Here is a 23,239-nt window from a genome sequence, read left to right on the forward strand (position 1 = left end):
GTTACTTTCAACTTACCCACGTATCATCACCTTCATTTCCTAACTTTTTGCAATTTCTTGAAAGTAGGAAGCCCAAAAACCTAAAAATGATTTTCCATGTAAATATTAATATAAAAATGCTATACCATCTAGAAGAGTCCCTACCTCATTTACACTATACTTATGTTAGCTGACTTTTTACTGGATTTCAACTGGACTGCGTTTTGGATCGCTGTTTTATGGATTTTCCTTATTGACAGATTTTCTAGGTTATGCAATTTACAATCTACAATTTACAATGATCCAGCATGGACTAGAATTTTGAGCTGTCAAGTTATTAGAGTGTATCCATAGTTTCAGACTGTGAGCCAGAGGTTTTCTTCTTAATATTTTCCTCTCTTTGTTTATTTATGTCGTTCTTTTCAGCTACTGCACCATTGTGTCTGCCCTTGTCCCAAATTTCATTTTCCTCTGAGGAACCATGCCTGGAATAACAAAGGAGACACTTTACCTTTTTGTCATTTGCCAGTCAGTGACTCAGTGTACCAAATAGACATGACTGCCAGTGTTTAAAGCAGTGGTTTTTTTTCTGTCCTGTTTTTTTCCAATTTATAACCCACAGATTTCTTAATTTAGTATTCACCTAACCAGCAAGTCACTTGCAGTCATATGGTACAAATTTTGTTTCCAAACCATTTCATTTCCTGTGGGTTCATCATGGACTGTGCAAATCTATTGTGCAAATCTATTGATAAAAGATTTCCAGTGTCATCAATTAATTGATTGTGAAGTACCCTACTACCGATTTATTATGCGGCATACTATATTGACATTACTTAAATGTTTGCATCCTTTTTTAAAACTGTAATATTATTAGAAAACATGATTCTTTTGCATTTATTCACTTTGAAATTCTGTTCATTAACACAAAAGTAGAAAAGAAGGGGTTCAGTTATTGAGCCCTAGGGCATTTATTATACGCATTTCTAAACAACCATTCAAGTTATCTAATTTTATTTTCTCTTCTCAGAATGACATAGGAATTTTTTGAATGATTTCTTGAAGCCTTCAGCTGCCATTCTCTTTATTTCCTGTACAATTGTACAATTTCAGCCTTAGGCCATTTTCAAGTATTTTATGGATGATTTTTTAGTAACATGTTATGTTGTGTATGTTGTTGTTCCTTTGACATCATGTTATGCTCATAAATTAGTTTGAGGTGAATCATCCATAAAATACTTGAAAATGGCCTAAGGCCGAAATTGTACAGTTGTACAGGAAATAAAGAGAATGGCAGCTGAAGGCTTCAAGAAATCATTCAAAAAATTCATCACAGCTGCGGACCCTAACACATTGAAAATTATAGCCGTAGGAATTGTCAAGGTAATACAGTACAAATCAGTAGCTCACAATATACAACACACAGAATACTTAACTTGCTTTATGAGGATAGAACATGTGGTCGGTGAGGATAGAACAGGTGGTCGGCCGTGGCATTGATTAAGGGACCATCTGCGATTTACCTAAGTAATTTGGAAAACCATTGAAACACAAGTCATGATGGCTGAACATAGTTACTCTTTCATTTGAAACTCAAGATCAGTATCTTAGCAACTGCACTGCCCTATTCATTTGGTCCCTATTGTACAACTAGCCTTTTCCCCATGGTTTCATCCATATATGTGTTTGACATGTATACACCTCCTCCTCCCCCATTCTGTTCCCAGTGCTTCCTCCCTCTGCCTGTTCATCTGATTCTACCATCTCTATCTATGTATCTATCTGTCAATCTATCTATCTCTTCCTCCCCCCCCCCCCCCCCCATTCTCTCTGTCTCCACAGCTCCTCCCTCTCTTTGTCCTTTTCCTCCACCTTTTTACTTTGACCATATCTTCCTCCCTCCTCCCATATCCTTCGTTCCGTCTCTCCCTCCATCTTTGCCTCTGCTCTTCCTGTGCACTACCTGTCTCCACCTTCTGTTGGTCTCATGAATCTCCCCCTCCTCCCCTCTCTCTGTCCATTTCCTCCTGTCCCTCACTCTGTCCACCCCTCCTCTATCCATCTCACCCTGTCCCCACCCATGCTCATTGGAACATGTAGCCCCTGAAATACAGTTCAATAAAGCAAACCAATACTACTCTCACAACATGCCTGCCTTGCAGGAAAGACTACATGTCAGGGGCTCGAAAATCATTTATTTCTCCTTCACAGACAGGCTGCCATGCAAAGCAGGTCGATAAAGTAAACCAGTTGTACTCCAACATAACACACCTGTCAGGCAGGGCAGCCTACATGTCAGTGCCCAGGAAACCGTTTCTTACCCCTGACATGTAAGCTGCTCTGCAAACCGGATGATTTGCAGGCTATAGGCCAGGATCTGGAAAAACACAGTATCTCCCTGCTCCTATTGGATATCATAAACCACACAGTGCTGATACGCATGATTCCTGGTGTTTTTGTGCTAAATTTGGTTGAAACTGATCCAAGGATTTCAGAAGAGATCCCATACATGCACACATACATACGTACATACACTATGCTTTATATGTATAACAGATGCTCCTTGATTTATACACAGTTTGCTTCAGGTAACTCATAATATAGAACATAGTTCTATACTTTACTGTTGAACACACTAAGGATACCCACTGGTGACTCTGGGCCTTTTAAGATGCTGCTGCACCCCTCATATCAACTCCAGTCCATTCAGAAAGCACTAAAAACTGAGTCAGCATCCTCCATGATGAGTGAGATGTTGAACTCAGGAGAGTTACAAGATGTTAGTATCACACATCTTACATCTTGACACATGATTTCCTAGTGAAATCAGTATACCATGATAATGTATTGACATGTCACAGGGTGTCATAGTTATCCCGTTTCATTACCACCCACTGCTTTGAGTGTTGATTTGTATCTTGAATTCACATGTATGTAATAGTTTTCAGGAAATCTAGCTAGATTTAGGTTGTTACTTATTACTAGATCATATACATGAAAAACCATGAAATTTACACCAATACCAATTACATGCAATTTTTTCAGGCTGAAGCACTTTGCTGGCACCGTAACGTACAATGTAACAGGTTTTGTGGAAAAGAATAATGATATTCTTCCACGGGACTTGTCGCAGTCCATGTACCGCTGTGAACATCCGCTGTTGAAGACCTTGTTTCCTGAAGGTAAGAAGTATTTATTACTGCTAAATATTTTTGTTTGAAAGTTTCCAAAGGAGTAACATTAATCAGGAGAAAAGGAAAATGAAATTCAACACAGTATTTGTATAAGGATAGAAGCCAGACTATGATTATAGCTCTTGTAGATTTAGAGGAAGCTTTTGACAGTGTTGACTGGAATATACTCTTCGAATTTCTGAAGGTAGTACGGACAAAATACAGGAAGATAGTCAAGATTATTTACAACTTACATAGGAACCAGAATGCAGTTATAAGAACTGAATGACTAGAAAGTGAAGCAGTAGTTTATAAGGTGAGACAGGGTTGCATACTGTCTTTAATGTTATTCAATCTGTATGTTGAGCATGTAGTAAAGGAACCTAAGAAACAATTTCTAGGTGGAGTTAAAGTTCAGGAAGAAGATATAAAACTTTGAGGTTTACTGATCACATTGTAATTCTATCTGAGACAACAAGAGATGGGAGAGAAGTTGAATGGAATGGATGGTGTCTGGAAAAGAGGTTATAAGTGAACATCAAGAAAAGCAAAGCAGGGGAAATGGGAATTAAAGTGAGTGATGTTGAAGGAATCAGATAAGGGAATAAGACACTAGAAGCAGGAGATGAGATTTGCTATTTGAACAGCAAAATAACTGATGGTGGTCGAAGGAGAGAGCATATAAAATGCAGACTGGCTGTGGCACAAATAGTATTCCTGAAAAAGAGGAATTTGTTAACATCTAATACAAATTTGAGTGTCAGGAAGTCATTTTGGAAGACATTCGTATGGAGTGTAGCCTGGCATGGAAATGAAATTTGGACACTAAGCATACCAGAAGAGAATAGAAGCTTTTGAAATGTGATGCTACAGAAGAGTGTTTAAAGTTACATGTGTAGCTTCTGTAACTAGTAAGGAGGTATTGGACCAAATAGGGAGGGGGGAGAAATTCATGGTACAACTTGAATCATTAATTTGGTAATGGAGGGAAGTGCAGGGTGTAAAAACTGTTGAGAGTGACCAAGGGGTGAATGCTGTAAGCATGTTAAAGTGGATGTAGGATGCAGTATGTATTTGGAGATGAAGAATCTTGCATCAACTGAAGACACATCTTCAGATGATAGAGATTCTTTCTAAGAAGTCACAGTGGAAAGGTAACTGCCTTAGAGCCCATCCCCATTATTCACGTCAAGTTATAAACACATTGCGCACCAAATGCAGTAGTCTATACCAGTTCTGCTATCTCCTGCATTTTCACTATGGACTGCCACTTTTAGCACCCTATGTGTTTATAACCTGACATGAATTATGGGGAGTGGTACTTTCCACTACAGCTTGTTGAAAAGAATTTCTTGTCATCTGAGGATTGAGGCAAAACTGGTCATTACTTTTATTAAAAGTATTTTACAGTCAGTGTGAATCATTCAAAACATGGACATTTGCCTGTGGTTGCCCTCAATTTAAAATAACGTGCTCCAGACTGAAGACCACAACAATCAATCATCATCATCACCATCATCATGTTTGATTCCCACTACTGGATAAAGGCTTCCTCCAGGCTTCTGCATAAATCACAGGTCTGCTTGTGCTGGTAAGCATTGCATATGATGTATACTCTCCCACAACAGCCCAGTCGCATGACAACATGGCACTCATAGTGCTGCTCCCGGGCAGTGCGTGTGGATGTTTGTGGGCATTTTTTTAAGTTATACAATGTATACATTATGCAACAAATTTTGCAATTTGGTAATGCACTTAATGTTCACGTATGGAAAAAAAAAAAAAAAAAAAAAAAAGTTCCATTCTTTACTTCGTTGTCTTGCAATCAATTTTGTTTTTTAGCTTTCAAAAAAAATCATTGCTCTTCCTCAGAGTTAAAGCTATCTCCATACCTTAATGTGATCAACATCAGTCCAGTGGTTTAGTCATGATAGTGTAACTTAGTGAGTTATGTTCATATTTAATTGTAAAGTCAGAATTATGTATGTGCGAGTATCAGATACTTCATTAATCTGGCACACATCAGTTACATCTCGATCTCAATAACTGATATGAAATCCCTGAGAAATAACACGGAAATTATTTATCCACTTTGGTAACACGTGAAACTCATATCCAGGACAAAGGCAGTAAGACATAAAACTCATATCCAGGACAAAGGCAGTTCAGATCTGCATTTGGTTATTCAGATTTAGCTGAACGCAAGAGCCAGGATAGTTCATTTGAAAGGGTAAAGCAGATACCTGTGCCTGTTCTTCCACACCCTCCATCTCTTATGATTTCATTGCCAACAGGACATATTCCTCCTTTAGTGATTCCCTTTCAAATGTCCCTCCACATGTGACTGTGGAAGCTTGAAATCATCATGCACCTGTGGCCATCTGATTCAAAGAGGCTCATTCACAAAGGTTCTCCCAATAAGAATGCGCAGTTGAAATTCCAGCCAGTTTTTAGAATAAGATTTTCACTCTGCAGCGGTGTGTGGGCTGATATGAAACTTCCTGTAGCTACCGAAGCACGACTCACGCCCGGTACTCACAGCTTTACTTCTGGCAGTACCTCATCTCCTACCTTCCAAACTTTACTTTACAGAAGCTCAGTTGGTAGAGCACTTGCCCGCGAAAGGCAAAGGTCCCGAGTTCAAGTCTCGGTCGGGCACACAGTTTTAATCTGCCAGGAAGTTTCAGCCAGTTTTTGTTCTGATAGATTGGCAGCACTTGCTACTGCTCACTTGCCATCTAAAGACACTGCAGTCAGTGATTAAAAATCTATTTTCTATAGAACAGTCTGCTGCAGTCATCAAAACATACACGGAGAAAGTTCTTTAAAGACACTTTGCAAATTGTGTACAATTTTCCATGAGTAATATATATCTGATTTATTGACAGTTTGATGAGTAATTGGAAAGATAGAGGGTAGTTGATCAGTAGCTCATGTTAAGCCACTGAAACAACATCATATTGGCCAGTCTGATGAAAATATTGTGTAAATTAGAGTGTAGTATAAAGTCCCCAACCAAAATTCGCTGTCAAAAACGGGGAAAGAACATTAAGAGGGCTGCAAACCAGGGAATTCTGGCAAAGGATCTTCATCTATTCCCTTACAAGGCTCATCTGATTGAAAAAATTTTCCCAAACAACCATTTTCTACGTCATGAAATCACCAGTTGGGTTGTGGAAAAGAAAAATGTTGATGATAATGCTTAGAAGTGAAGTGCTTTTCTAACTGGATGGTTATGTCAACAAGCACAACTATCAGATTTGAGGCAACAAGAAGCCTCACATAACATTTCAAAAGCTGATGTGTGAACAACAAGCACTGTATGATGTGGCTTTTAGGCAGACGGAGTGGTTGGACCTTATGTTTTGAGAATTTTGCTGATAATGCCGTGGCGGTAATGGTGTACATTATGTGCACAGTATAAGTGAATTTCTTGAGCCAACATCTGAGGGGTATTAAAAATAAGTGTTCCAGCGAGATGGCACCACCTGTTGAATTGCGCTCAAATAATGTGCACTGTGCAAGTGAAGTTTCCTCATGCTGAGGAGTTCCAAATGGGTTGAAATCTTATGGTATGACATCATGTGACTATCCTATAGGGATTACATGTTGCCATGTGTGCACGGAAATAAACTGAGAATGATTCCTGAACTAAAGGACCAAATTGAGTGCTTCAATGCACAATACAGTCGAGACATGTGCAAAAACCTCTTTAAAAATGTACTAAAAGCAGTGAGAGTTGTCAACAATATTTAGGCATAACTACATTGTAAACTGTGACAGTATTATGAAAAAGATAGTTGCTACTAACCAAATAGCGGAGATGCTGAATTGCAGATAAGAACAACTAAAGACTGTCAGAAAGAGAGCTTTTGGCCAACAAGGCCTTCATCAGAAATAGATAACGTACACACTCTCATACACTCTCACAAACACAACTCACACACACATGATCACAGTCTCTGGCTGCTGGGCTGGTCTCAGCAACCAGAGACTGTGGTTTTGTGTGTGTGAGTTGCATTTGTGTGAGTGTGTGTGTGTGTGTGTGTGTGTGTGTGTGTGTGTGTACATTGTCCATATCCGATGGAGGCCTTGTTGGTCGAAAGTTCACTTTCTGACTCTCTTTCTGTTGTGCCTATCTGTGCGTCAGCATCTCTGCTATTTGGTGAGGAGCAACTATCCTTTCCATAAAATTGTTACAGTCCATCATGGATCTTCCACTGTTTGATTTTACATTGTAAACTGGTAAGTTTAAAATGAAAGTATTTCAACTGTCATGTAACGAACATGTTTCATTCAAATATTAAATGATAAATTCTTATTGAGATATCTGCAATTTGATTCACCCTTTTAAGTTTTTGTGCCGTAACTTTTAGGTTCAGTTAATTTATTTAAGTAATATGTTGTTGTTGTTGTGGTCTTCAGTCCTGAGACTGGTTTGATGCAGCTCTCCATGCTACTCTATCCTGTGCAAGCTTTTTCATCTCCCAGTACCTACTGCAACCTACATCCTTCTGAATCTGCTTAGTGTATTCATCTCTTGGTCTCCCTCTACGATTTTTACCCTCCACGCTGCCCTCCAATACTAAATTGGTGATCCCTTGATGCCTCAGAACATGTCCTACCAACCGATCCCTTCTTCTGGTCAAGTTGTGCCACAAACTTCTCTTCTCCCCAATCCTATTCAATACTTCCTGATTAGTTATGTGATCTACCCATCTAATCTCCAGCATTCTTCTGTAGCACCACATTTCGAAAGCTTCTATTCTCTTCTTGTCCAAACTGTTTATCGTCCATGTTTCACTTCCATACATGGCTACACTCCATACGAATACTTTCAGAAATGACTTCCTGACACTTAAATCTATACTGGAAGTTAACAAATTTCTCTTCTTTAGAAACGCTTTCCTTGCAATTGCCAGCCTACATTTTATATCCTCTCTACTTCGACCATCATCAGTTATTTTGCTCCCCAAATAGCAAAACTCCTTTACTACTTTAAGTGCCTCATTTCCTAATCTAATTCCCTCAGCATCACCCGACTTAATTAGACTACATTCCATTATCCTTGTTTTGCTTTTGTTGATGTTCATCTTATATCCTCCTTTCAAGACACTGTCCATTCCATTCAACTGCTCTTCCAAGTCCTTTGCTGTCTCTGACAGAATTACAATGTCATCAGCGAACCTCAAAGTTTTTATTTCTTCTCCATGAATTTTAATACCTACTCCGAATTTTTCTTTTGTTTCCTTTACTGCTTGCTCAATATACAGATTGAACAACATCGGGGAGAGGCTACAACCCTGTCTTACTCCCTTCCCAACCACTGCTTCTCTTTCATGTCCCTCGACTCTTATAACTGCCATCTGGTTTCTGTACAAATTGTAAATAGCCTTTCGCTCCCTGTATTTTACCCCTGCCACCTTTAGAATTTGAAAGAGAGTATTCCAGTCAACATTGTCAAAAGCTTTCTCTAAGTCTACAAATGCTAGAAACGTAGGTTTGCCTTTCCTTAATCTTTCTTCTAAGATAAGTCGTAAGGTCAGTATTGCCTCACGTGTTCCAGTGTTTCTACGGAATCCAAACTGATCTTCCCCGAGGTTGGCTTCTACTAGTTTTTCCATTCGTCTGTAAAGAATTCGTGTTAGTATTTTGCAGCTGTGACTTATTAAGCTGATAGTTCGGTAATTTTCATATCTGTCAACACCTGCTTTCTTTGGGATTGGAATTATTATATTCTTCTTGAAGTCTGAGGGTATTTCGCCTGTTTCATACATCTTGCTCACCAGATGGTAGAGTTTTGTCAGGACTGGCTCTCCCACGGCCGTCAGTAGTTCCAATGGAATATTGTCTACTCCGGGGGCCTTGTTTCAACTCAGGTCTTTCAGTGCTCTGTCAAACTCTTCACGCAGTATCATATCTCCCATTTCATCTCCATCTACATCCTCTTCCATTTCCATAATATTGTCCTCAAGTACATCGCCCTTGTATAGACCCTCTATATACTCCTTCCACCTTTCTGCTTTCCCTTCTTTGCTTAGAACTGGGTTTCCATCTGAGCTCTTGATATTCATACAAGTCGTTCTCTTATCTCCAAAGGTCTCTTTAATTTTCCTGTAGGCGGTATCTATCTTACCCCTAGTGAGATAGGCCTCTACATCCTTACATTTGTCCTCTAGCCATCCCTGCTTAGCCATTTTGCACTTCCTGTCGATCTCATTTTTGAGACGTTTGTATTCCTTTTTGCCTGTTTCACTTACTGCATTTTTATATTTTCTCCTTTCATCAATTAAATTCAGTATATCTTCTGTTACCCAAGGATTTCTATTAGCCCTCGTCTTTTTACCTACTTGATCCTCTGCTGCCTTCACTACTTCATCCCTCAAAGCTACCCATTCTTCTTCTACTGTATTTATTTCGCCCATTCCTGTCAATTGCTCCCTTATGCTCTCCCTGAATCTCTGTACAACCTCTGGTTCTTTTAGTTTATCCAGGTCCCATCTCCTTAAATTCCCACCTTTTTGCAGTTTCTTCAGTTTTAATCTACAGGTCATAACCAATAGATTGTGGTCAGAGTCCACATCTGCCCCTGGAAATGTCTTACAATTTAAAACCTGGTTCCTAAATCTCTGTCTTACCATTATATAATCTATCTGATACCTTTTAGTATCTCCAGGGTTCTTCCATGTATACAACCTTCTTTCATGATTCTTAAACCAAGTGTTAGTTATGATTATGTTGTGCTCTGTGCAAAATTCGACCAGGCGGCTTCCTCTCATTTCTGTCCCCCAATCCATATTCACCTACTATGTTTCCTTCTCTCCCTTTTCCTACACTCGAATTCCAGTCACCCATGACTATTAAATTTTCGTCTCCCTTCACAATCTGAATAATTTCTTTTATTTCATCATACATTTCTTCAATTTCTTCGTCATCTGCAGAGCTAGTTGGCATATAAACTTGTACTACTGTAGTAGGCGTGGGCTTCGTATCTATCTTGGCCACAATAATGCGTTCACTATGCTGTTTGTAGTAGCTTACCCACATTCCTATTTTCCTATTCATTATTAAACCTACTCCTGCATTACCCGTATTTGATTTTGTGTTTATAACCCTGTAGTCACCTGACCAGAAGTCTTGTTCCTCCTTTAAGTAATATAATACTCTGTAATTCATTTGTGTCTAGATATGATGACGATTAAGAATCGTTTTGTAGGAAATCCAAAGAGGTCGACACTGAAGAGGCCGGCAAGTACGGGAGCACAATTCAAAATCTCACTGAGTGCCTTGGTGCGGTCCGTGACGAGCAAAACACCGCACTACGTCCGCTGTGTCAAGCCCAACGAGCTGAAGCAGCCTCGCATCTTCGAGATGGCCCTGGTGGCGCACCAGGTCAGGTACCTAGGGTAAGTGGGGGGGAGGGAAGCAAACGACAGCCGCCAGCGAGTGAGCACTTGGCTCGTGTGCCACACTATGAGCCGGGGCCCGGACACTGCACTGTTCCTGATAATGACACAGAACAATTTTTGTCCAATGCCCATACCTGTCGTGCCTAAGTAGTTTCAGCGAACTGAAGTTGTACTCGAATAATTTTAGGAGATTTAGAAAATTTTTGTTTTTAAAACTTCTACATCTACATCTATATCTGTACTCTGCAAACCACTTTGAGGTGCTTGGCTGAGGGTATGCACCATTGTACCAGTTATTAGAGTTTCTTCCTGTCCCATTCACTTATGGATAGTGGGAAGAATGATTTGTTTGAATGCCTCTATGCGTACATTAATTACTCTAATCTTATCCTCACAATCCCTATGTGAGCAGTATGTAGGGGATTGTGGTATATTCCTAGAGTAATCATTTAAATATGCTTCTTGAAACTTCGTTAATAGACTTTCTCAGGATATTTGTCTTCAAGAGTCTGCTAGTCCAGTTCCTTCAGTTTCTCTGTGACACTCTCCCACAGATTAAACAAAGATGTGACCATTCATGCTGCACTTGTCTGTATATGTTCAATATCCCGTGTTAGTCCTGTCTGGTTCAGGTCCCACACACTTCAGCAGTATTCTAGAACTGGTTTCACGAGTGATTTGTAAGCTATCTCCTTCATAGACTTCCCCCGTATCCTACCAATAAACCAAGGTCTACTGGAGCAAGTTGCCAATCGCTGCACCACATTGAAATCTTATCAAGATCCAACTGAATATTTGTGCAGCTTCTTTCAGACAGTACTTCATCATAGATAATTGCATCATCTGCATAAAGCTTGATTTTACTATCAATATTGTCTGCATGGTCATTAATATACGATATGAACAGTGAGGGTCGCAACACACTTCTCTGGGTATACCTGAAGTTACTTCTACATCTGTTGATGACTCTCCCCTACCAAAAAGTCCTCAAGCCAGTCACAAATTTCACATGATACCCCATATGATTGTACTTTTGACAATAAGCATAGGTACAGTACCAAGTCAAATGCTTTTCAGAAATCAAGAAATAACTGGATCTATCTGGCTGCCTTGATCCAAAGCTTTTAGTATGTCATGTGAGAAAACTGTGAGTGGGGGTTCATATGATCGATGTCTTCGGAAGATCATTCTGTTCAAGATACCTCATTATGTTTGAGCTCAGAATATGTTACAAGATTCTACAACAAATAGATGTCAAGGATATAGAATGGTAGTTTTGTGGCTCTCTTGTACTACCCTTCTTGTAGGCTGGTGTGAGCTGCGCCTTTTTCTGAGAAATGTGACAGTTTTTTGTTCAAGGAATCTATGATGATTATAGTTAGAAGAGGAGCTAACCCGTCTGCAAATTCAGTATAGAACCTGACAGCAATTCAATAGGGGCCTGGAGGTTTGTTTAATTTTAATGATTTCAGCTGTTTCTCAACACGTCTGATGCTAATACTTATTTCATTCATTTTTTCAGTGGTACAGGGATTAAATTGGGGCAATTCTCCTGGGTTTTCCTTCGTGAAGAAACATTTGAAAATGGAGTTAAGCATTTCAGGTTTTGCTTTGATACCCTCAATTACAGTTCCTGTCTCATTCAGAAGGGACTGGACACTAACTTTGGTGCCACTAATAGCCTTTGCAAATGACCAGAATTTCTTGGGTTCTGTGAAAGATCATTTGACAATATTTTGCTATGGTACTCATTGAAGGCTTCACACATTGCTCTCTTGACTGCCATATGCGTTTCATTCAGCATCTCTCTGTCTATAACCCTATGCTTTGTTTTACACCTATGTGCAGTAATCTGTTTCTTTACAGTAACTACCATATTTACTCGAATCTAAGCCACACTCGAATCTAAGCCGCACTCGAATCTAAGCTGCACCTGAAAAATGAGACTCGAAATCAAGGAAAAAAAATTTTCCCGAGTCTAAGCCGCACCTGAAATTTGAGACTCGAAATTCAAGGGGAGAGAAAAGTTTTAGGCCTCACCTCCAAATCAAAACAAAGTTGGTCCATTGTAATACGAGACACAATTTAGGTCGAATGAATGATGATACAGCTACAGTAGTTTGGTCCGAGTCGTAAGCTTAGCAGTTAAGCTTTACCAGGTAGCCATTGCTATGCATCAGGTGTTCCGTCCGTATTTATACGGGTACCCTTCCTTTTTCATTTGCTTCATCTAGTTGTAATTGATTGCTTATTTTTCTTTGATCTGATAAGTGCCGTTCTCTTTTTTATAGGTGTTTACGTCACTCTAAGCTGAAAATGCATTACTGTATTGTGTCATGCATTGTTTGTCACATTCTGATAATGAGTGTTTACAACCTGTCGCCGCTCACGGTATGGCTTGCTTTTGTGCGCGCTACCGCCGCTTACAATTAAAAAAAAAAAAAGAGAGAGAGGAATCGTCTCATTAGCGAAACAATGGCAAGATACTGCTATTTGTTGTTACTTACAGTGCTGCTTTCTTTGATAGTGATCAACAAGAACCAAATAATAGACTGCGTATGATAGAAGATGTTCTGAACCAGAGTTTAGCGAAAATTTTTCTCCATTTGAAAATCTTTGCAGACGCCTCTTTAGTACATTACATTCTGCACAGAAACTAAAGTCATCTTAGATTTAAAAATCTAGTCAATTGCCGTGCTTCATTTCTGACTGTATCACTATTAGGCATAAGAATAATTCGAATATAAACATGACATGATATGCATATTCTTCCGCGTTTGCTGTTGTCTCACTCTAGTTTCATAGTTTATTGGGCAGACAGGATTTAAATGAGATAGCAGGAAACACGAAAGAATACATGGCAAAATGTTTATATTCGTATTGTACTTATGGTGAAGAGAATACTCCATGTGATTCACAATTCATAAAAGTTCTTATTAGCAGCCATGTCTTCTCACAGGTAGGAAAAAATTCAGACTGTAGAGTTGGCAAAATTTGTATTTACTTCGTTGGATAATGTATGAAAATGCAGTGGTCGAAACTCGGGGCGGAGCAAAAAGCTTGTCTTCCACCTTTTTAATTTATTTACTGACGCCAGTTTTTATTTTGCGCCAGTATTTATCTTTGTGCCTGCAAAGCATGCCTGTGTAATGCTACATATATTCGACGGCAGAAGTTAGTTGTGGTGGCACGTACCAACATTTTTTAGAACTTCCGCTTACTTTGTACTCGATTCTAAGTCACAGGTAGTTTTTTGGATTACAAAAACCGAGTAAGTACGGTATATACCAGGAGGTTCCATACCATTATGAACTTTTATACTGGGTACATATCTATCCAGTGCATGGTCACCTATTGTTTTAAACTTGAGCCAGAGTTCCTCTACATGCTCCTACCCTGTGCTGAAAGTTTCAATTTCCTCATTGAGATATGACGTTCAGGCTTCCTTTTCATTGCTGAGATTTTAGATGAGATGCAATTAAAACACTACATTTAGTACCTCTATCTGTTCATCAGGGACAAGCAGGTTAATTTGTGGCAGACATTCTTTTAATCATCTCTGTCATCATCAAGTGTCCTCAGCTCTTTGCATTTGGTGCAGTTTATTGGCTCGCCACAGGTACTTTAGCTGAGGTAATCTCCAGATATGAGGGTCATCCACAAAGTAAGTTCCATTTCTATATCTATTGGCTGCAGCACTACAATCGCAGTTCCGAGCATGTGCAGCAATTACTCTGACTCAAGGAAATTCATTGGCAAATCTGTGAGGCTTACAAACAAAATGCAATGAGTGATTCAGTGGTTAGAAGATGGGTCAGACTGTTTAATGAAGGATGTGATCAAGTGCATAATGAAGAATGTAATGGACGCCCATCTGTGGTTACTGATGAACTGGTTCACACAATTGAAGAGAAGATTAAGCACAACCGCTCCTAGCAACTTTCATCTCTTCTTACACCTCAAATCTGTCCTTGGTGGTCAACACTTCAATGATGATGATGAGCTGAAAGAACATGTTACCACATGGTTGAATACACAGTCTTCTATGAAGAAGACATACAAAAACTTGTGCCACACTGTGACAAGTGCCTACAAAATTTCAGAAGCTATGTAGAAAAGTAGTTTAACAGTTGTAGATTTTTGTACAATAAATATTTTTTTTGTGTCTTTACACACATTTTCATATAACCAAACGGAACTTACTTTGAGGACATACCTCGTATTCTTTCCTTGAACTGTCACTTCTAAAACATGTGAAGCACCCAGGAGGGGAGGAGCAAAATAAATGAAAGTTCATGGGTTGAGAGCTTATGTTATGTTATTTCAGTGATTACGAAATTGAACCAAATTTAGCAGGAATTTGGCAGTATGAGGGCTCACTTTTCAATATGATGTTGCGCCCTCTCTTGCTTGGATGCATGCACTAATTCTGCAGGGAAGGTTGTCACAAAGCCATTGCATAGTCTCCTGAGGCAAGCTGGCCAAAAACATCCTTGATATCCTGGATACTGGCATTGGGGTGGAATTGACTTCTGAACGGGTCTCACACATTGTGTTGGGGAGAGACCTGGTGATCTTGCTGGCCACAGGAGTACTTCAACATCATGCAGAAAGTACACAGACACACGTGCCGTGTGTGGATGAGCATTGTCCTATTGACTAGTCACCACAACACTGTTGCACGAGAAGTAAAAATGAGGACACAGTAAGTGAGATGAAGCACGAACACCCCCCCCCCCCCCCCCCTTTCCCTTCCAAGTATTAATCTTACCAGGAATGACATTGCTCATGTAATACAAGTGGAGGAAACATGATATGTCTCCAATGAAATGTACATGAGATGTCATGTATGAAAATTTTGAAGTAACTAAAGCCATGAAAGAATTGCCTGTTGGCTTCTTTGATGGGTTCTTTGACCAATGTTTGTTTGATGATTTGTCTGGCATTTTACCACCACAAATGGCTGGCATTGTCAGAGCTTCACTCTCTAATGTTGGTGGTAGATTGGTCCACCATTGGCAATGGAGGGTGAAGCTTCGACAATGCCAGTCACTTGTGCTGGCAAAATGTCAGAAAAATTATCAAATGAATGTCGGACAAAGAACCCGAGAGAGAAGCAAACGGGTAATTTGTCAACAAGTGGCCACAAAAGTCTTAATAATTTTGTAAAACCTTGAAGTTTAACTACTCCTAGAATGAATTAAATATTACACCCATGTGGACTGAGCTAGTTACTGGTATTCACCAAACAAGTAAGCAATGCCTCACAATGGCTTTAGAATACTATATCATTACAAAATCTGATATATAAACTAATTCCATGCAACATGTCTCTGTCAGATTCAATTAAAGCACAGCTACTGTTTTCTGATTGGCTCTAGGCAACTGACATAATGGTGGATACCATATGAGGTGCACATTTTACCAGTACATTGCAATAAACAACATGTAATTTGATGTATAATTTTTCATGTGAACAAAATGTGAGAGTAAAACTCACATATACTACAACTAAACATTTATAGGTAGCCAAAGGAGAAGAGAAACAAAGAGTGAAATATGTTGTATCCTGCCAATAGTTAGGTAGTACTCATAAGTTTTATATGAATGAAGGAAGAATTCTGTAAAATATCTGGGAGTATGCGTGTGGAACGATTTGAAGTGGAATGATCATATAAAATTAATTGTTGGTAAGGCGGGTACCAGGTTGAGATTCATTGGGAGAGTGCTTACAAAATGTAGTCCATCAACAAAGGAGGTGGCTTACAAAACACTCGTTCGACCTATACTTGAGTATTGCTCATCAGTGTGGGATCCGTACCAGATCGGTCTGACGGAGGAGATAGAGAAGATCCAAAGAAGAGCGGCGCGTTTTGTCACAGGGTTATTTGGTAACCGTGATAGCGTTACGGAGATGTTTAATAAACTCAAGTGGCAGACTCTGCAAGAGAGGCGCTCTGCATCGCGGTGTAGCTTGCTCGCCAGGTTTCGAGAGGGTGCGTTTCTGGATGAGGTATCGAATATATTGCTTCCCCCTACTTATACCTCCCGAGGAGATCACGAATGTAAAATTAGAGAGATTAGAGCGCGCACGGAGGCTTTCAGACAGTCGTTCTTCCCGCGAACCATACGCGACTGGAACAGGAAAGGGAGGTAATGACAGTGGCACGTAAAGTGCCCTCCGCCACACACCGTTGGGTGGCTTGCGGAGTATCAATGTAGATGTAGATGTAGATGTAAAAGATAAAGTACTTTTCAACAAATGTAATATTGGTTATGGAAAGTTATTTGAAAAATGACATCAATTTTAGTTTGATATTTGAAACACGGAAAACATTATTTCAAATGCCTGGGAATTAAGGCATGTTATCTAGGTAGACATAGTAAGAGTACCTTCAGCACAGATGATACTGTTATTACAAAAATATTTCTGACATTAGTCCATGAAAGGACAGTTTCCTAACAATAGGCAGGTTCAATGAATAATTACTTAACTGATGTCCTCAGCACATCTTCATCCGGCAATCCTGGCCTGTAAACCATAAGTGTAAGTCATGTAAAGATTGCTACAGTAACTTTCCTTTGAACAATGAGTGTTCGTTTGCAGATGCAGCAAGGAAATGCAATATTTACAGTCTCTTTAATGACTGTAGCAGCTGCAGTTGTCAATGTAGACCAGACCAGCTTCACCCAGAAAACACAGGTGTATGTCAACATCATAACACTTCTAAATATTTTCTCAGCACTGCTTGATCATCAAAGAGGAGCACTTCATATGTCTCATTCCACAGTGTGCCTCTGAAACCATTCACTTGTTAAACACATTACTTCACAGTCCCAATATAATGGTGTTCCAATTATTATTGAACAAAATGTTAATCCACAGTAAGAAGTTAATTGTCTTACCACAAAGTTACAGTTTACCCTGTTTACAGAAAGCATATATCTCAATGTAATTGTCTCTCCACAGTCCTAATAGTTAGCTTACATCTTATTAGTTTCTGACACACTAAATGATAGTATAATCACTATAATCGGTGTGATCATAAAGATCACAGTTCACTCTGCTTAGCAAAAATCATCCACTTAGCAGATATCTTACTGTACTGTCCACAGACCATAATATTCATGTTCACTTTATGAGATGTCAGTCCACGACATGAGAGTACATTAATATCTTTACATTTTAAATTTGCAATCTGTGGTACACATCGAAACAGTGCACACACCGGATACCATCCAGACAGCAACCACATGGCTAGACTCGCTGAACACCATGTTTTCAACATTATTTTTCAAGATATCTGTCCACGATATGAAGCACTTAGTGATTTTATCTTTTGGATTTAAAGTTCACGATGGCTACAAAGTATTTTGCAACAGAGTCCGTGCATAAAAAGTTTTAGTTTACCTGCTGCATCACGTAAACCGAGAACTTTTTATGTAAAGTTCATGATGTTTGTCAAAACCGTCCTCAATATGCTGATAAAACAGTCTTAAAACCAGTGGACACTAACATGTCACTCTTTTGCTCGCACGTACAACACAGACATCCAACCCTTACTCACCTCCAGACATTTGTGTTGTTGTTTCACCTATCAATATATTTGGAAAGTTCAACTTCTCTCACAGAATATTTCACAAATTACAATACTCAAGCTCATATGTGAAATTACACGTTTTGTATTATTATGTTTGTGGGAATCTACATCTACATTCATACTCCGCAAGCCACCTGACAGTGTGTGGCGGAGGGTATTTTGAGTACTTCTATTGATTCTCCCTTCCATTCCAGTCTCGTATTGCTCGTGGAAAGAAAGATTGTTGGTATACCTCTGTGTGGGCTCTAATCTCTCTGATTTTATCCTCATGCTCTCTTTGCGAGATATACATAGGAGAGAACACTATACTGCTTAACTTCTCGGTGAAGGTATGTTCTCAAAACTTCAAGAAAAGCCCGTACCGAACTACTGAGTTTCTCTCTTGCAGAGTCTTCCACTGGAGTTTATCTATCATCTCCATAACGCTTTTGCAATTACTAAATGATCCTGTAATGAAATGCACTGCTCTCCGTTGGATCTTCTCTAACTCTTCTATCAATCCTATCCGGCACGGATCCCACATCGGTGAGCAGTATTCAAGTACTGGGCAAACAAGTGTACTGTAACCTACTTCCTTTCTATTTGGATTGCATTTCCTTAGGATTCTTCCAATGAATGTCAGTCTGGCATCTGCTTTACCAACGATTAATTTTATATGGTCATTCCATTTTAAATCACTCCTAATGCCTATTCCCAGCTAATTTATGGAATTAACTGCTTCCAGTTGCTGACCTGCTATATTGTAGCTAAATAATATTTCTATGTATTCGCAGCACATTACGTTTGTCTACATTGAGATTCAATTGCCATTCCCTGCACCATGCGTCAATTCGTTGCAGATCCTCCTGCATTTCAGTACAATTTTCCATTGTTACAACCTCTCAATATACTACAGCATCATCTGCAAAAAGCCTCAGTGAACTTCCGATGTTATCCACAAGGTCATTATATATATATATTTTTTGAATAGCAATGGTATGTTAATAAATGTGCAAGTACTCAACAAAAAAAGTGGAAAATACAGTTTCGTAAATATCAAGTGCATGACATGTATAGGAACAAAATTACAAAATTTGCACTATTGTAACTCTCTCTAAGGAAAGACAAAGAAAAGAAAGCAAAAAAGTTACATCCATATTATAATATGGGTGTTCATAAAGTCTCTCCGCAGTGCCGTCTGATTGTTAGCTGCATGTGCCATATGATTGTTCACCTGCCTGGGTTACTTCCCTTCAAGTGGACTCTCCCAACGTTCCACTGTTTTGTTTTTCTCAGCCAGCATCAGTAGTATCATTGGTGTGTGTCGTTACGTGTTGACATGAACATTTAAGTTTAGTTCCTTTGTTAGTTTGTTTCATTTTTGTCACTGTTAAAATGCTAAACATTGAAGAACATGTGTTTTTAGTCTGTGTTCAAAGCTGGCGGTAAATACACAGTTTCAGTTTGTCAAACACTTAATTCAGTTTTCCGGAGACAACACTCCCACATCGCGATGCTGTGAGAGATTTGATTAACAAATTTCAAAGTACAGTTTCAGTGACAGATGCACTGAGAAGTGGTCATCCTAGCATTTTGTCTGAGGATAAACTCCTCGATATTTCCGATAAAATGTCCATGAGTCCAAACAAGTCAGTAAGAAAACTTGCCCAGGAAATCGATGTTAGTGTCGGAATGCCCAACACAGCTGTAAGGAAAAAATTAGAAATTTTCTCATACAAAGTGACAGTCGTGCAACAACTGAAAAATACTGATCATGGCAAGAGACTGCATTATTGTAAATGGTTCGAAAATTTTGTTCAACAAAATGGAAGGGATATTCTTAATGAAATGTTTTCAAAAAAATGGTTCAAATGGCTCTGAGCACAATGGGACTCAACATCTGAGGTCACAGTCCCCTAGAACTTAGAAATACTTAAACCTAACTAACCTAAGGACATCACACACATCCATGCCCAAGGCAGGATTCGAACCTGCAACCGTAGCAGTCACGCAGTTCTGGACTGAAGTGCCTAGAACCGCACGGCCACCGCAGCCGGCAAAATGTTTTCACTGATGAGGTGTGGTTTCATTTATCCAGGTACATGAACTCGCAAAATTCTGGTATGTGGAGTGCTGCAAATCCATTGTGTATTCATGAGGAACCACTTCATTCTGTGAAAATAGGAGTTAGGATTGCAATGTCTTGGCGTCAGATTGTGGGTCCCACATTTTTCAACGAAACAATAAATGCACAATGATACTGCAGTGATATACTGTACCCATTCATAGGAGAATTTGTGTTAAGTGAAATTCTGAATGGTTATTTTCAACAAGATGGTGCAACCGCACATACAGCTCGCATTTTAATGTCACTGCTTGCTGACGTTTTTGGTGATCGCACAATTTCACAGGGACTTTGGCCTCCACAATCGTCTGACCTAACACCACCTGACTTTTTCTTCTGGGGTGCAGTGAAAGCAACTGTCTATAAAAACTGTCCAAAATCCATCGATGAATTGAAAACTACAATATCCACTTTCATTGCTTCTGTTACAGAAGAAATGTTACAACTTGTGTTCGGAGACATCATTAGACGAATTGACTTGTGTATTCAACAACGGGGGGACTTTCAACATTTAATGTGAAAATTTGCAAGTAAAAATGAATACTCAATAAATTAATAACTTGTATTTCACTGAGTTTCATTTCGGTATATCCAATGCGGTATACAGCATGTGCGGCTAACAATCATACAGCACTGTGGAGAGACTTTTTGAACACCCCAGAGTATCTTCGCTCAAAGATGCCATTGTGCCATCAGAATCCCCTTAATCACTGTCTGCCCACACCATGACATCAAGATTAATACTGCTGTGCCTCTCTGAAACATTGGAAGAATGGTCCAGTGCAAGCTGGGTAATGAGTGTGCCAATCTCAGACCTCTGTCACATACAAATGGACCACAAAACTGGATAGTGCACAATTTGACCAGCTGGCCAAATGGAGACCCACAGAGTACTCTGTTTCAAACTCTCCCAGGTGCTGATAACGCCGTATCACAGGACAATGTGACAACTTGCACTGACTTATTTATTTGTATTTAATCTACAGAAATAATGTTCCACTCAGCTTGCAGTGATTTCTACCTCTGCAGTCTGATCCACTCTCTTTTCCTGTTAAAAACAAATAATGTTCCTCTACTGGGAAAGCTGTAGTAGAACCAGTAGCATTACACAAGTCCAACGGGTGCTACAAATTTTTTCAGTATCAGGTTAGCTGAATGATTAATTGAAAGTTAGTTTGCAAGTTTGATACAAAACACAGCCAGGTGTGTGCTGATCCAAAGTTATAATTTTGACTTCAAAACACAATCACATTTACATGTTATAGCCAGCTTATAGTAGTTAACAGAACCCAATGCTAAAAAGATTACAAAACAGATTGTAACAATATTATGAAAAGGAAAGTTGCACTGGCAACGGCCTTGCTGCAGTGGATACGCTGGTTCCCGTAGGATCACCGAAGTTAAGCGTTGTCGGGCTTGGCCAGCACTTGGATGGGTGACCATCCAGGCCACCATGCACTGTTGCCATTTTTCGGGATGCACTCAGCCTCGTGATGCCAATTGAGGAGCTACACCAATTAGTAACGGCTTCGGTCAAGAATACCATCTTAACGACTGGGAGAGCGGTGTGCTGACCACGCGCCCCTCCTATGCGCATCCTCACCTGAGGATGACACGGCGGTTGGATGGTCCCAGTAGGCCACTTGTGGTCTGAAAACGGAGGGATATAAAGTTGCTACTGACCATAAGTGGTGATGCTATACAAAAAGAATACAAATGCAACTCTCCAACTCTCACACACATGACTGCAGTCCTGTGTGTGTGTATGTGTGTGTGTGTGTGTGTGTGTGTGTGTCGTCTAATTTTGACAAAGGCCTTATATTTGTGACAATCTTTTTGTTGTGGCTCTCTGCAACTCAGCATCTCTGCTATATGGTGAGTAGCAACTTTCCTTTTCATAATACTGTTACATTCCATCCTGGATTTTCCACTGCTTGATGAAATGGATCGTCTGTGGTAGAATGCTCACTCAAATATTACCCAATATGTCCAGTACAAATGTTCAGTTTGCAGTTGCGCCTTGTATAACACACCACACGAAGTCTGGTTATTCAAGAGTCACAGTTTGCGTATTAATATCAGAATTTCATGTATTTGTCTTTTTCATACATCCACATCCACTTTGCAGCACCACACGGTCAAATTTTAAGCATTATCCCGTAAAATTTTCACATCTATTCAGAGCTACTTATATACACATTGAAACATGATCACACCTGAGATCCTAACTCACCTTAGGTTTCACAAAGCAGTTCTCTTAACCCACAAAATATGAACGAATGTAATGTCCTCTGACTGACTGATATACATTGTAACCAGTCCAACATTAGTATTAAACTGTGCAATTCTGCATCTTTTACTTTTGACCTACTGCAACTTAAAAGTTTTTATGAACAGTTTGTCAAAAGAACAAATTTATGAAATCCACAATTATCAAAATAATTCCCTCTTTAAATAACAAAATTATCATGAAAGTATCTTATTTGTTTTCTCAGTCCCATAAACTGGCTAGATGCACTTTACAATTTCCCATGAGTATGATTCACTCTCTCAGTACACAGTTCTCACACTAATGTGTGCTCAGTTAATAGACATAACAATATACACTTATTTAATACTTTGTATTCACAACATCATGCACACTAATAATTAAACAAATTAGCAATAATTAATGGAAGTTGCAATAATCGCAATAAATACAGTTTTGCTTCTCAAATATACAGTCTTAACTACTAGGTAATTTCATAGTTCATAAGATGCTGACACCTTTCAGCCACAGCCAAAACTACTTGCAGCTAGCTACTGTTTCTGAGCGTATCTGTTATGTGAGACGTGACTCGTGTATGAAGCTGTCTGCCTGCTTCTGTCTCTTACTTACATAGGCGCAATGCAAGATGCTACGCCTTAATATATCTGTTCTGCAGAGTGCTCACTGAAAGATGCCATGCCTTAATATCTCTGTTCTGCGAAGTG

The 23,239-nt window shown here is 39.4% G+C and overlaps 1 protein-coding gene across 1 annotated transcript in view; it reads left to right on the forward strand.

Moving 5' to 3' along the window:
• The window catches only part of LOC126428433 (unconventional myosin-Ib), an 852,237-nt gene that overhangs the window by 709,537 nt on the left and 119,461 nt on the right, over positions 1-23,239 (forward strand). Inside the window, exons 15-16 of the mRNA XM_050090358.1 lie at positions 3,025-3,161; positions 10,369-10,558. Coding sequence (XP_049946315.1) covers positions 3,025-3,161; positions 10,369-10,558 — 327 coding nt within the window. The remainder of the gene's footprint in view (positions 1-3,024; positions 3,162-10,368; positions 10,559-23,239) is intronic.

The sequence above is a fragment of the Schistocerca serialis genome, chromosome 12 (genome assembly GCF_023864345.2).
Source record: "Schistocerca serialis cubense isolate TAMUIC-IGC-003099 chromosome 12, iqSchSeri2.2, whole genome shotgun sequence".
In the NCBI taxonomy this organism is placed as follows: Eukaryota; Metazoa; Arthropoda; class Insecta; order Orthoptera; family Acrididae; genus Schistocerca; species Schistocerca serialis.